Raw genomic sequence first — 14,681 nt, 5'->3', positions numbered from 1 at the left:
TGCAATAAGAGCTTGAGGAAAAGGCCGAAGAAGACAGAGCTGTGGCCCTGCGCCTGTTCGGCAGCTGCTGAACAAGGCAGGCACAGGAATTGCCGCAATCCGTGCTGGATATACTCCTCAAAGATTGCACTGCCCTGTGCTCACCAAGTTCACCTTTCACAGTTTCAGAGGGACAGTGAGTGCTACCGGCACTGGTGCGTCTTCTCTGTACACGCACACCAGGGTTTGCTCTTCACAGGGAAGAGTGGGCAGAGAAATTACTTACCATCACCGTGGAAAAGCGGCTTATTTTTAAGCAAACTGTGCGCTCCTCAGTTGAGGACACACGAGAAAGACCCAAACCGTTTCAAAACCGAAATGAGGAAGGGGAAACGCAGCGAGAGGCGGCTGTTGGCCCCTTCAATGAGCCTCAGCCCTCCCGCACACAGCTCCTGCAACCCAGCAGGTTTTGAGTTCGAGCAGAAGACGCTATAGACCACCCTTCAGTTGGACCTCCAAATACCCCAGTGCAAAGCCATACACAGGAACCTCTGCACCACCACCCTGCCGTCGCCAGCAGACGAGATGGAAACTCGTCTGAAAGGCTCCGAGTGAGCACATCAACACTGACCTGCCCACGCCAGCACCGTGGGACACATGTACCACTGCACGTCACCAGATGTCCGACGGGTGCAGAGGGCCATGCTACGCCTGGAGCACAGTAACTGCCTGCGTATTCCTCCCCTGGTCTGCCAGCACTGCCATTTTATTTCACAAGTGCTTGATGGGCAGAGACCTGCCAAGAGGCTGCCCTGTGTGCTGAGCTCCTCTCCAGCTACCCGCTCTGGGAGCGGAGCATTCCGGTCCCGCAGATCAGAACTTTCAATTGTAAACTTCTGCGCTCGCTTTTCCATCTGGCAGGCCAAGCTGAGCGATGGACCATCACCTCTCATCGGTGAACTGTTAATGCACTCCCTGACCACGTGGGAACTAAAGGCCCTTCTGATGGCCAGGACAGAGGATGCTGAGATCCACCCCAGGACTCCCACTCCTAAAACCCCTTATTTCATGTTCAGCTTCCCCCATCCTTCCTCAGTCACCCACTGCCAATGCCTGGGAAGCCAGTCACCACGGCTGGTGGGGCAGCAGGAGGGTGTGCGGGAGTGGAACAGAGCGCTCTACACGCTCTGCTGCCGAGATGCTGCAGGGTGGAACTTAAACCGGTCATTTTGTGCCAAGGAAGGAGAAAAGCAGCTGAGTGCCTCTCACCATGATATCCTGCTTGGAGCACATCGACCTGTGGGACTCAAGAGAAGCGTCACTTTGCTACGCTTGCGCTGATGAAGATTACACAGGAGAAATTAAAACGCAAGAGACTTGTTTGTACGTAGCCAAGCTCCTAGTTCCTACCTACAACCCATCAAGAGCAAAATCTCAACAACTAAACCCAAGTCACGCTTTTTATATACTTCAAGGTAAACATTCTTCAATTAAAATTCTCTGACTTTACTTCCAGGTAAACACACAGATATTGGTCCCAAACTTCATCGGCTACAGATGATGCAGCCGGTAACTCTGAGGCAGCAGAGAACCGGCAGACTTTACTTTTCATCTTGGAGGCAAAATCAAACCATTCCATGCTCTCTGGAATTCACCACGCTTTTTTTCACCCAGTTCATCTGAACATATTTCATGATGATCCCATAAACTGGGCTAATCAAGACACTCCACGAAAGGCGCAGAGAAGCTGCGTGTCAGATTGGAACAAACCCCAGGTCTGGTAGGAGCCCAGCCTCCAGGCGAGGCTTCTGTCTGCGCTCCGAGCTGTTTCTGTTCCTTCTTACAATGGAACGTGGAAAGCCCCAGAAACATCACACTCTCTCTCTCTGTGAGAGAAGGAAACTTACTTTATCTCTCCCCACCTGGGTGCAAAGGGCCATTTTCCTCTATTTAACCAAGCAACGCACACCCCAGACAAGCCCAGCAAGCAGAGAAAACCATACCTGTGACTGCCGCACAAAAATGCCGTGGTTTTCTTCACAGGTGAAGTATTTCCTGCCCTGCACGGTCCCGTCATTCTTGCCCTTTGCTTCATCCAGGATGACACCGACCCACTTTCCCGTGGCGAAGAGGGTGGCACCGACATAAGCCACGGTACCGCGGTGCCCTTTCCCGATGACTTCAACTCTGGAGCCCACCTTGAGGGGCTTGCTGCCCGCTTCCACGCTCATCCTGGTGCCGGTGCTGGATGCCTGACGACAGAGAGGAGAAGCACAGCAAGTTAAACACAGCTGGTGCAACTAGACGGAGCCACAGTTCGGACATCGGTGTCTCATTCCCCTCCAGCACCCTTCATCCCTGACACTGCACGGGGCCACCCACAGCCCGAGGGGTTGGTCCCCGCTCACCTCCGCCACCCTTTCTTTTTGGGAGCCAACAAAAGGTAATTCCTTCTGCTATAGCTGCCAAACAGGCATCACAAACAATGGCAAAATCACCATTAACTACTACGCTTCAGTGTTTAATAGACACACCGGGCCCATAAACCAAATTTATAAGTTTTTTTATAAGCTTTGGGACAAAAAAACCCACAGCTGTGAAGCGGCAGATGTTAGCACAGTCATATTTGCCTTAATCGACACTTCCTCTGTCCTTCTTTCATTATATCAGAAACTGCCTACAGCTTTCCAGCCTCTTGCGTTACACGCTGAGGAACAGAAACCCCATTTCTGAGCTAGTTTACTTTCCTACCCCTCCTTATTGTCAGGGGTTAAGAGGACCTGGTGGCCCTCCACTGGCTGCAGAGTTAGACCGACCACCCACATGAGTCTCCCACTGGATTCATGGGACCCCCCTCTGCACCAGGACTCCAGGGTACCCATTCTAACAGCACTTCCTATGAGGATACTGGATGAGCAGAAAATATTGGTGGTAAATGCACTAGGCTTTCAAATCATTATCACCATGAACATTAATCCGCATTTAAATTTCAGGGCGCATCATCAGATTTCAAGCTTGCCATCCCTGACGTGCACCCCTCTGTTTAGGTAAAATTAACACATCAATCAACTCTTTTAGACCATCCGTAAGGCAATAGGTGTGAGGAACTCCACACTAAAGGCACTTGAGACCCTCAGTCTTAGTTTAACTGTAACAGAGTTTGTAATGGGAAGCCAGACAAGGAAGGCATTGGGATCTTTCCCCCCAACCCCAACACCTCCTCCTCTGAAAGAGGCCTGAGTGAAATAGATGAAATTTATACTATTTTGCCATAAAGCTAAATTAATTCCATATTTTTAATTGTTTAAAAAGTAATGCTATACTAATAGCGCCTCTGCAAATTTTGACGCCTTCAGAAGGCGACCACTTTTAAATATGATGAAGATGGGAGGGGGATGTTTGACTGTCTTGCTCGGCTGAAGCTCCATCGTTCAGCCCGACACTGCGGCGTTGTCCTTACAGCGGTCTCTAAAATGAAGCACGCTTGGCATTTACATCACCCCATTTGTCAGTAGTTCTGTTTATTGTGTAGAAAATATTTTGTTTTGATTGCTGCTGGGGCTGGCTTAAGTGAAAGAATATACTCTTTATTCAGATGAGAACAGAAGGCTGCTTTCACTCCCCCAAACCACGACACAGAAAACAGCCGAGAAAGGGCACTCTCAAGCTGATGGATGCAAAGACAAGTTTCAGCAGCAGCCAGGCGCTAAGCGGGGTTTTCTGCAGCAGCAGGTAGACCTCAGCCTGGACGAAGAACCCAGCGTATTCTGAAAGCTTCTGGCTGGCAGACGCAGAAACCCAAATCACCACGCTTAGCAGACAAAGCAACAAATTATTGCCTTCCTTTGCATACTGATGTACTGGGTTTGAATGCAGAATATACCCATCATGCTCAGGAGGTTTTGTGACTAAGAACTGTGATGCCAGTTTTCCCCACAAAGCTGAATTCCACTTTTCATCCAAAAACATTTGGCAGAAATCAAAAGCACAGAATAATCTTTTAATAAAAAAAAAAAAAAACAAAACACAAAATCAATCACCGCTTTCTAGCAAATAGATAAAAACAAGACTTCAAATCTAGAAACTTATGCTTACAGACTCAAACAAATATCAGCCAAAATATTGGATCCTTTCAGTTGTCAGAAGGACTAGCAACAATATTCTGCAAAATACTTGCAGATGTAAAATCAACGTGTCCCGCTTGGTATTAAAAAAAAAAAAAAAAAAAGACAGCAAAACTGCAAGAAAACAAGAATCCTAGAGGAAAAGCAAGATTCACCATTCAAATAGATGGCTTCCTGCTCAGCGAGTTTAAAAAACAATCGTTTCCCTTTTTATCCACCCTGGTTTATATTGGCCAGTTTAGCTTCTGGCGGCTGTGGGCAGCTGCAGTGCAGGTGAGATCTATAGGTGCGTGAAACGCCACGAGCTGGGAATCAGAGCTGCGGGTACCACCCGCCCAGAACAGGGCACGGATCCCCAGGGTTAAGGGGTCTTACACTTGTCCAAGCGGTTAAATCGTGGTGGAAAATCCATTCTACGAGTGTTCACACACGGCTTCAACATGTGTTGGCTAAGGTTAAAACAGAGAACGCGCTTACAGAGGAAATAAGGAAGCAAGATTATAAACTGAAGATATCAGACTTGCACCATCACAGCGTTGTCTCCGGCCAATTTGATAAATTGATAAATAATGTACCTAGTTACCGGAAGCGGGCAGGTTTACTGCTAATTCATAAGGTAAAACCATCACGCTGTCTTCCTGCGGCAAAGTTCAGCTCCAGGCATGCAGACCCTTTTATTCAAATCCAGCGTTTAGATTTTCGTTATTTTAATGATAACATATTCCAGCTTAGGCTCAGCTTGCACCAGTGACTTTCCAAATCACAAGATTGGGATGTTTCTCAGGTAACTTCTGGAGATGCTTCCAGACATCCTCTCGCAGCTCCACTGCTGGGACAGAAGCACGGATGGCAAAGCAGGACAAACTCAGAAACACCCGTGCCAGCGGAAACACGACCAAGGAGGCAGCCGGGGGCAGGAACTGGCAGACAAAAGCCCAGGGAGATGTTTCAGGAGGAGCAGAGCACAAGCTTCACGATTTGCAGGAACCAGCCTCTCAGGTGCCTTGAACAGGACGCGACAAGAGCCTCGGAGCAGAGACAACCCAGCCAGGCTTTCACCAGACAACCTCACAAATAATTTCATTTTTATTTTTCTATAGCATCAGTCTGTAGAGCGGTAGCAGGTAAACTGGCCTCGAAAATCAACTATTTCACCATCTCTGCTGCAACATCATCACATTTGGTGGTGTGGGCTGCACATGGGTGTCTGGGGAACGCCTTCTGTGGGAGAGCTCCCTGCTCCCTTTCCAAAGCATAATCAGAGAAAAAGCACACATTAACGGTAACCAAAACACCTCGATGTTTAAGCAGTCGGATACAGGATACAGCAAGGCTCCACGTTACAGCTTCTCTGACAGCAAAGACAATTTAGGAGGCTCCTGACATCCTTCCCTCCAGCTCCTTGCCCATTCTCTGTCACGGATGAACCCACCAAGTGCGCTGCCCTAACTGATTTTAAAAACACCATCTCTCGAGCAGGTTTCAGTGTGGCCACAGACAGACGCCCGCCACAAGGAAAGGACCGGCAGCAGAGGCGGAGGTGAGGAGTCTTGTAAGCCAGATTTGCCAGTCTGGGGCAATTACCGGCAGAGCCGCAGCAGAAGATCACACCACCAGTTTCTCAGGGCTGCTCTCCTCCTCGTCAGCAGTCGCATAAATTCTCCAGGGAAGAAAAACTGGGACTTCACATGGAAAAAGAATTTCCTGATTATTTTTTTTTTAAACCGCAAAACCTCTTCAGGGCCTGTTTTACAAATTATGAAGCAGAGATGCATAATAAAGAAAGGAGCACAGCTTTGTTCCTTGCAAAACCATCTCCAGAGACCATCCCCTAAGAATTAGCAGCAGACTCAAAACGAGTGAATCACCTCATCAGCCTATTTGGAAGTTCTACCACATTTCACTTGCAATATGCTCCGGCACCGATTTTCTGCCACAGCGACTCCTTTCCATGCCTACGGAGGAGCGAGCAGTCCTTTAACAGAAAGAAAAGACCTTTTCCCTGCATCAAACCACCCTGAGATTGCAGCGAGCTACCCAATTAGTGCAGCAGAAAGAAAACTAACACCAGACTTTACTGAAAAGGAGTGTAAAACAACCATCATGCAGATCAGCTCCTGGCAAGCCCTTCACATCCCAGCTGTCCTGGCACCGGAGAGCCTCTGCTCTGCAGTCAAGCAACTGGAAAAATCAAAATGCAGGTAAAAGCCTCCAGGATGTGCAGTTTTCCCGACTATGAATAGATACCCAGCTCAGGATTTTTCTCTGTAGCGGTACGAAAGGGTAGACCAAAATAATTTGCATTACCACAGCAAAACACGAAATTATGCAAATTACTGTAAACCTGCTGAGTAGTCTGAAAAAACTGTCAACTCAGGTAGCGTTCCCTTTTAAAGATTCATTTTAAAGGAGTTCTAGCATTTTCATAAGCAAGTAAGACAGAGGGCTTTGTATTTCTTCTCTACGTACCCAAGTCACACAGGCAAAGCATTTGAAGGTTACTTTTCACACGCTAAAACAACTGAAAATCCCCTAGGTGACATAAAACCCCAGTTTTCTCTCCGGAGGCACCCACGGAGAGCCAAGAGAAGGGGCTGTGGATATTTTCTGCCCTTTTTGGGGGGGCAATACCCCAGGCAATCAGCCCCTCCTCACCACGGGGCAGTGAATGTGGCCACCCTGGCGCCCACAGGCGAGCTGAGCCCTCCAACTCATCTCCACTGGCAGAGACATGAGCTGGGTAAATAAATGGCTTCGGTATGCTCTGGCAGGTAATTTATCGCTGCAGCATTAGGTTCAGACTAAGCCTCCGAGTCATAAACAGAAAAAGGCTTTAAATTACCGGGGGTGTTCACTTAAAAAACAAACACATGCATATAGAGATAGCTGTCCCAGCTGCTGCGTCCCGGGAAATCCCGGTAGGCGCTTCGCTGCAATGAGCGCGATGTGTCCGATCCTGGACGAAGGACACTTTTTTTCCATCATACTGCCTGCTCCTGCAGCGTTGTCTGCTGGCTTTGGCGCATCGCTGTGCTTCCGTCCCGGGAACAAAAGAACTTCACCCAAAGCTGCTGGTCAGTAGAAATTCAGCCTTTGGCATCCGTTCCCATCTCTAACATTTGCACACTTCAGAAGGAGAGAACTAAAGTCTGCAAAGCACTATTAAACCGCTTTTTAAAAAAAGAAATAATAATCTTAAGAACATATTCTAGGGCTGAAACACTGTGTAAGTCAAAACCAACAGCCAGACTAGCGTTAGCTATTTCTTAGCTCCTTTCCCTCACTTACCTCCTCCTTTCCCATCAAAGCCCTGCCCAGACCAAAGAGAGCATTTCCCTGAGGACACTGCCCATCCGTATCCCAACGGGGTGAGAGCATTTGTAAAGCAACGCTGCTCTCCCACCTACTCAAGTGGGGCCAGCAGCGAACAGGGACTTCACCGGGTCTGTATAAGCCCAGCCAGGACCTCAGCTGCCCGGCTGTTGGTGCACATCGTCTCTGCTGCTAACGGTGCCCATACTCCCTGGATTTAAAGCCAGCGATGCCGGCAGCCGCAGTCCCGCCGGCAGCGTGGGCACACTCCCTCGACTAAGCAGAGTGATGGCCGCTTGTGCTGAGCCCAGGGACGGGGCTGGGGAGGCTCGTGCAGAGGCAGAGCTGACGGATCCAAGTGCTTTCCATACTCCGGGAAAGACATGAACGTGCCATGCAAAACTTCACCCAAGTCCTGCTGTCAGAAAGGCTGCGGGACCTGCAGCTCCATCACTGGAGCGAGGCCCCTCTGCTCCACAAACCACTTTCCACCTCCAAATAATAGATTTATTTAACAATATTTCACCTCCAGGTAATGGATTTCATTAACGATAGCGACATCTCAAAAAAGTTTTGTCTTCATCTGCCTCGCAGCTCCCCTCAGCCCCTATGAACACGGGTCAGTCTCAGGGTTTATTTGTAACTCAAGTCATTAGTTAGATGTTACAATTAACACAGCAGCCAATTAATAACATATGCATCACCACAAGAAAGTAATAAACCAAATCGTTCACATGTTTCTCGCATGCTTGTGATCTCATTAGTGTTGAATGACAAAAATTAATGCAATTAAATATGGCAAAAGTTTTCAGACACATATAAAATTATTATATTTTTTTTAATCAATCAAATAAGGTTTCATTTTAAAAAACAAACACAAAGCTTAGTAAATCCACAGTATTCTCCCTTCCCAAGAAAGGCTGTATTTTGTAATATTGGCAAAAAACCATTTCAGATTAACTCTTACCAAACACACTCTGCTTACAATGTCTCGCCAAGGAATTTCTGGAGTAGCATCCTGCCCCAGATGGGTGTCCTGCCCCGACCCTTTTCCCCCGTTCCTCTTCCTAAATGGAACCTCACTATTGACAAAATTGAGAGGGCACAAATCACACTTCTGAAGTCCAGAAGCTGCTGCTCCACTGGCACAGCATCATTTTTGGGCATCTAGAAGACAACTTCTACCAATACAAAACTCAGCATGAATGAAATGGCAACAATAAGACCGATTAAAAAGGAAAATGCTTAAGGTGCATATTGACCCAGAGCAAGGATTTCCTGATGCAAGTCAGTGCTCAGCCCAACTTAAGAAAAAAGAACAAAAAAATAAATTTGCTAAGAATAGTTAGAGAAGAGAAGTTAAGGGCAGTCCAGGAGCTTAAGAACAGAGGTTTATCTGTAAAATAAGGCATAATCTTCACTGGGGAGTAGGAAATTCCCAGATGGGCACACACGAGGGACACAACCTGGCCTCTGTAAAGCCACGTGCACGAGACACACGGATGGGTGCAGCTCCCTGAAACTGTTTGGAGGAAACGTCTGCCGGATCAAACATGCTTCCACCTCCACCCCACAGAAAGCTCCGATTCTGCGTACAGACGATTAATGTGAGCCCCGGGCTGGGCAGGGGGTCGATGGTGCTCTGGAGAATCCAGGCAATGTACGGCAGCACCTTGTCCTCCTCCTCCTCAGCAGGAGCCGGCAAGCTCCCCCAGCCAGCAGCCAAGTTGGTCAACGCAAAGCGAGCGAATGGCCCTTGCACAAGACCGCCTTGGCTCCCCACCTTCTACGAGCAGTTTTTACAAGTTTTATGATCTTCTCCAAATCCCACGGTGCATAAATAAGGGTGTAGAAGCCTCTGCTCACACATCCTTATGCGGTCAACTCGATGCAATGATGAAACACCTTTCTGTCACTGTGGTCACACAAAAGGCCCTTCGGCAGTAATGGAGGGAGATCTGGTGGGTCAATGGGTGGATGTGGAAAAAAACTGGAAAAGAAAGGTCTGTTTCTCTACTTTACAATGCCTGTGAAGGTATGTAAGTATTCTGTACTCCCTGAACCTGCTGACACAGCATGAGGGGTAGAAAAGGACTTTAGGGTGGACCTCACTGAGCCCCTTGGAGCTCTGCACCACAGCTGCAGCTTCCCAGGACCCACCAGAAACAGGACCATCCCAAGTCCACCTGCCTCTCAGCGGGAAGGACAGACTAGGAGCAGAAAGGTTCAGATCACACTGGGGTAACAGGTACAGTCACAGCCATTACAAAGGGAAAAAAATAGAACATTTGCCCCAGCTCACACCAACACCAAAACACCTCCCACTCCTGGGAAGTGCTCTTTGCATGACCACAGAGCTCAAGCAGAAAGCTCAAGCGTACCGTGTATAACGCTATCACAGCACACTCGCACAAAACGTCCACAGACCTTCACTCACAGGTCTTTTTTTAAGGCAGGATCTCAACCATCACCCCACAAGATCATTAGTGTCACAGCAGGGGCTTCACCTGCTTCTCCCAGCACCACTCGCTGCAGTTCAAACTGAGAAGCACCACGCTCCTCCGCATCAAAGCCGATCCCACACCAACTACCCCACTCAGATACCCTGATAATTGGGTCATTGCTGCAATATCCACTCTCAAATTCAAGACCTGTTCTTGATGTTAACGTGAAACCATGCCTCTGAAGAGCAGAGGTAACACTAAGGTAGTGCTGTATGTTCTAAAAGTAAGTCTGGCCAATGCAAAAACCCACCCAAACTTATATACTGAAGGTCCATTTGTCAACCAGCACTAATTTTAATAGAAATATTATCTGAATCCTTAACATTCAGGAGAGACGGGAGAGCACAGAATAAGCCTCTAACATATTCATGCCCTTAAGACAAGGTGATGGCTCTCTAACTTTTGTTTCTAACTAATTAGAAATAAGACTGTGGGACAAGTTACGCTTCTCCAACGTGAGGATGACAGTGCATGCCGTTCACTGACATCTCCACGGTCTTAAATTCAGGAGCTCACCACGCTCCTCCCCCAGTGCCGGGGAGCACAGTTTGGGTAACACACACAGCTTTGCTTTAACCAAAATCCTAAGCAGTAACTCAGACCCAGAGCTGCAGATCCAGGTGTGCCACAGGGCCAGCTCCCCAGCCATGGATTGCCACTGTCCTTGCCTTGGGACAACGCACCAGGATCAATATTTTCTTTTTCTCGTGTTGCAGCTTGCCGTGACCCACGCTGCTGTCAGTACATCAGACTGAAGCAAGGATCAACCTGATTTCGCTGATGACTGTCTTGCTTCAGCTCTCCAGTGTTGCCGGACAAGCCAGGGGCTAATCTCCCTGGCTCAACTCAAGACTGATATTCTCATGAAGATTCAAAACAACATTAACTACCACAATTTCGGGTTTTAAAAGGAAACTGTCCAAGCTGGAAATAGTGCATCCCCATTTACCTTCCCAGCCAGATGACCACGGGATGGAGACCCGATGGCCTTCCTGAGTGGAGGTGGAAGGGCAGAGACATGGCAGCAACGGGCCAGGGAGGCTGGTGCCCGCCTGCAGCCGTTCCTGTCAGATGCGGCCATGGTCCCTTGCCAGCTGCAGAGGAAGGAGACAGAGGTGAGAGACACCACAAACTTGGGCACTGTCATCCTTGGGGACACCAGGGCACAACAGCCCGACACAGCAGCTGGTGACACAACCCAGAACTTCCTCAGGTCTCCAGACACAGTGCAACGTGCCAGCTCCTCGCTGATCTCATCCTAACAGGCAGAGCGCGTCTCGAGAGGTGCGCCTCACACGCTGCAAAGTCTGCCGTTGGCTCTTGGCGGGCTCCATCTTCAGGAAAACCAACAGACAAAACTTCAGGTGGGGCTGAGCTTCGGGAACTCTTCCCCTGCCACCAGTGACGAAAAGGTCATCTTCTGCCAGTGCCAAATGAACAAAGGAGGCATAAGCATCCTCTCTGGTCACATCACCTCTTCCAGCAGGCCACACCAGTGCTCTGGATACCCAAGTTTTGGGCACAGAGAGCAAGGTGGTGATACACTGATGGTGAGTAAAGAGGATGGAGGAGCAGAGAACTGTAGGAAGCTCCCATAGACCATGGGTGGGGAGAAGGGGTGCGTGCACAAGGCCAGAGTCACTCCCTGGGGCCACTCACCCGCCGACAGAGTGAATCAGGCAGGAGCCCTCAGGAGATCTGTGTAAGCATCAGTGTGGACAATTCGTAACAGCTCAATCATCACTCCCATGCAGCGGTGATCTAAAGGGTGAATAAGCTGCTAAATTACATTAAATGAGAAATTAGTGTACTCTGATAGCGGAGGCGGCATTCCTTCCCCCCACTCTCCCAAACCTACAGCACAGAGTACCGATGGCCAAGTTGGGAGCCCCGAGAAGGGGGACAGGGGAGGCGGTGGGGATCAGGCAGCCAGAGAAGCAACCAGGAACGCTGACCCACTGGAGCGACTGTCACTACCCATGCGCCACCAGACCGGTGTCCGTCAGAACAGTCCCTACACAGGTGGCTCAGAGTAAGCCACCATCCCAGGAGGAGCAGGTCACACACACCCCAGGAGGAGCTGCTCCTCCTGCTCACCAGGCAGACAGGGACAGGGCTGGAGAAGAAACCTCCTCCAGGTGGAGTGAGCCACACAGGCTGCACTTTGACTGCCCACCTGCTCCATCTGCGCAGCTGCCTACCTGGCACTGCGTTTTCCCTTTTCTACCCCCATTCAAACTATTACACACATTTCCAGACCATTTACTCAGTTATTTGAAGACAGTGGTTATCAGTCACTGAAAAATGGATGCAATTCCAAGTGACTTGACTTGTGATTTGAGCATGATTTGGGTCACTACTGTGTTTCATCTGAGCATGACGGTTTCAGCGTTTCGCTCCATTATAGTGGATAACCCAAGGAATATTTATTGTATTCCTTCCAGAAGCCAGACTCACATCATTACGCCGGCACACAGGGACGCCTCCCTCCGTGCAGATATGACTAATTGAACCTCAAACTGTCATTCAAAGTACAGATCAAAAGTTTCAGGCGAACCTTGAACACAGCAACCACCGCTGAAAAGCTCCCGTGATGAGATTCACGACTCTGGGTTAAAATGCTCTTAGCCTCAAATTCAAGACGTGACCCAACATGGCTGGAATAAGGAAAGACTTGGAAATAACTCTAGTTTCTGCTTAGTTATTACTGAATAGATAGTGTGTGGTGCTGCCATACCATCCCTATTGAAAGGAGGGGATTACCCCAGGATTAAGAGCAGACCCGTCAGCCGGTGACACGGTGGGGGTAGCTGCCATCTCACCCAGCAGAAGCCGGAGCAGCGCGGGTCTGCTGCTGTCAGACTTGCAGATGAGCCAGCAAGGCATCACCAGGATGAAGCCCCCACTGTGCAAACACCGCTGTGGCACTGGATTCATCCTGCTCAACGCTGGGAAGCAAGAAGTCAAATGTGGACAGTTTGGAGGTTTCCAACTGCAACAACATCGGCCACGGCACTGATGTGTGACCACACGTCCCTAAAACCCTCGTATGGACACCGCCAGGACAGCCAGTCAGTCCAGTCCAGTCCAGCCCAGCCAGAAGGGCTGGCACAGCTTCGGTCCCCGCGGTACCGATTTCAAAATGCAATTTGAGTAAAACGCAGATAAGCCTGCTCGCATCCATGAGATACAGCTGCCATCCTGCCTGACCGAAATGCAATGCAGTTATCAGAACGGAACTGTCAAGGCTCAGTTTGAAATTTCACCTCCTTCGCCCCACTCTTACCCACTGAAAACAGCAACATTTAGCAAACACAGAGTCCTGGAAGCTAGAGCAGTCTGCCTCGGTACGCCCGCAGACATCATTTCCCAGCCCAGGGGAGGGCTCCGCAGCCGCATCCCCACACGGAAACACACTTTGACCCTGCACAGGGTGGGTAAAGCAACTTTTCCAGCCGCACGTTATCGCCGGCAGCCCTGAGCCTTTTTTCTGAATGGCAGCTGCTCCGTTCAGCAGCCTGTGACTACGCAAGCAAATCATTTCGGCCAGAGACCAAATCACACACGTACGCCCCACCGGTGACGGGCGGCTCCGGGCTCGGTGCTCTCACAAAACGCCCTTGCCCAGGCAGGCAAAGCAGTCGCAGGTCACGCTCCTGCATAGGGTTTTTTTCGGGCAGCCCCCAGGCTGGACATGGATTGGGGCGTAAGCGGGGAGGTGGGAAGGGGTCTGTCCTCCCCAGCTCTGCCGAAGCACAGCCCTCCCACCCCTGCAACCAGCCCTGGAGTTATAAAGCACTCTGCCAAGTTGGCAAGCACACCAAGTGACAGAGATGCCGAAAACGCACTGCCCGGTCCCCAAAACAGCGAGTGTCTGGGACACAATGTCACCACGCTGGCGAGGAAGAACAAAATGACAAAGAAAGAAACTCCCAAAGAAAGGCCTTTGCTGTAGGGCCGGTGCCTGGCTCCGGTTCTGCTGCCCACCGCACAGGCCAGGGTTAACTGCAATATGGTAAAACCTGGAAATGATTTTCAGGCACTCGGAAGCTCAGTATCTCACCATGCAACCTGGAAAATAAGCAAAGAGGAAGGAAAAAACACCATGCAGAAAGGAAAACAACCCTGAATCTTGGTGCTGCAAAGCCCTAGAAAGATTCTGTCATCACCGGAGGCTCAGCTGACACCTCATTGCATTATCAGTGATAATTAACAGCAAAGACAGACTAACTTACATCAAAAGGACACGTCCGCTAATATAATTCAGACTATTTATCCACCCACCGTATATCACAACAGACATTGTCGGTGATGAAGATATCAAATTCCAGAAATATGAAAACAGAGGAAACACAATCTAGATTTCAGTATAAAAATAGATATATTTTTCATTGCAACAGATAGCATTAAGATACGTTACAATATTATCTAACAGCATAGCCAGGAGTTTGTAAATAAGTTTCCCTCCCCCCAACTTACCCGGCTGTATGTGTGTCTCTTGCTCTGGGCCATGCTGCCGCTGGCTTTTCTCTTTATTTTGAAGATTTATTATTTTCAGATAACGGTCTCAGTTCATGGCCAGCAGGTTTTTCACGTTTCAGCCGATCTAACCATCCCTGTTGTCCCCCCCGGCGACGTTCCTCTGGGTCACACAGAAAGGGGGAAAAAAAGCCCTTTTCCGGCAGAGGATTCTTTAATACAGGGATATACAAAAATCCAGCCCGGCTGATGGAGACTACTCTGCGCTAGTGCTGCTCCAGAC

At 49.2% G+C, this 14,681-nt stretch overlaps 1 protein-coding gene across 7 annotated transcripts in view; it reads right to left on the bottom strand.

Annotated features, from left to right (window-relative positions):
* Positions 1–14,681, bottom strand: part of DCTN1 (dynactin subunit 1) — a 72,289-nt gene extending 57,608 nt beyond the window's left edge. For 4 of the 7 annotated variants that reach the window (XM_063336398.1, XM_063336400.1, XM_063336401.1 and 1 more), the window contains exons 1-2: positions 14,399–14,680; positions 1,983–2,231 (exon numbers count right to left, since the gene is read on the bottom strand). In XM_063336398.1, the coding sequence (XP_063192468.1) occupies positions 1,983–2,231; positions 14,399–14,431 (282 nt within the window). In that variant the 5' untranslated portion in view covers positions 14,432–14,680. Of the gene's footprint in view, positions 1–1,982; positions 2,232–14,398 lie in introns of all 7 variants that reach the window. The other 3 variants (XM_063336397.1, XM_063336399.1, XM_063336403.1) reach the window with 2 other exon arrangements.

Source organism: Chroicocephalus ridibundus, chromosome 5, assembly GCF_963924245.1.
Source record: "Chroicocephalus ridibundus chromosome 5, bChrRid1.1, whole genome shotgun sequence".
Taxonomy (NCBI): Eukaryota; Metazoa; Chordata; class Aves; order Charadriiformes; family Laridae; genus Chroicocephalus; species Chroicocephalus ridibundus.
This window is presented reverse-complemented; position numbering and strand designations above follow the sequence as displayed.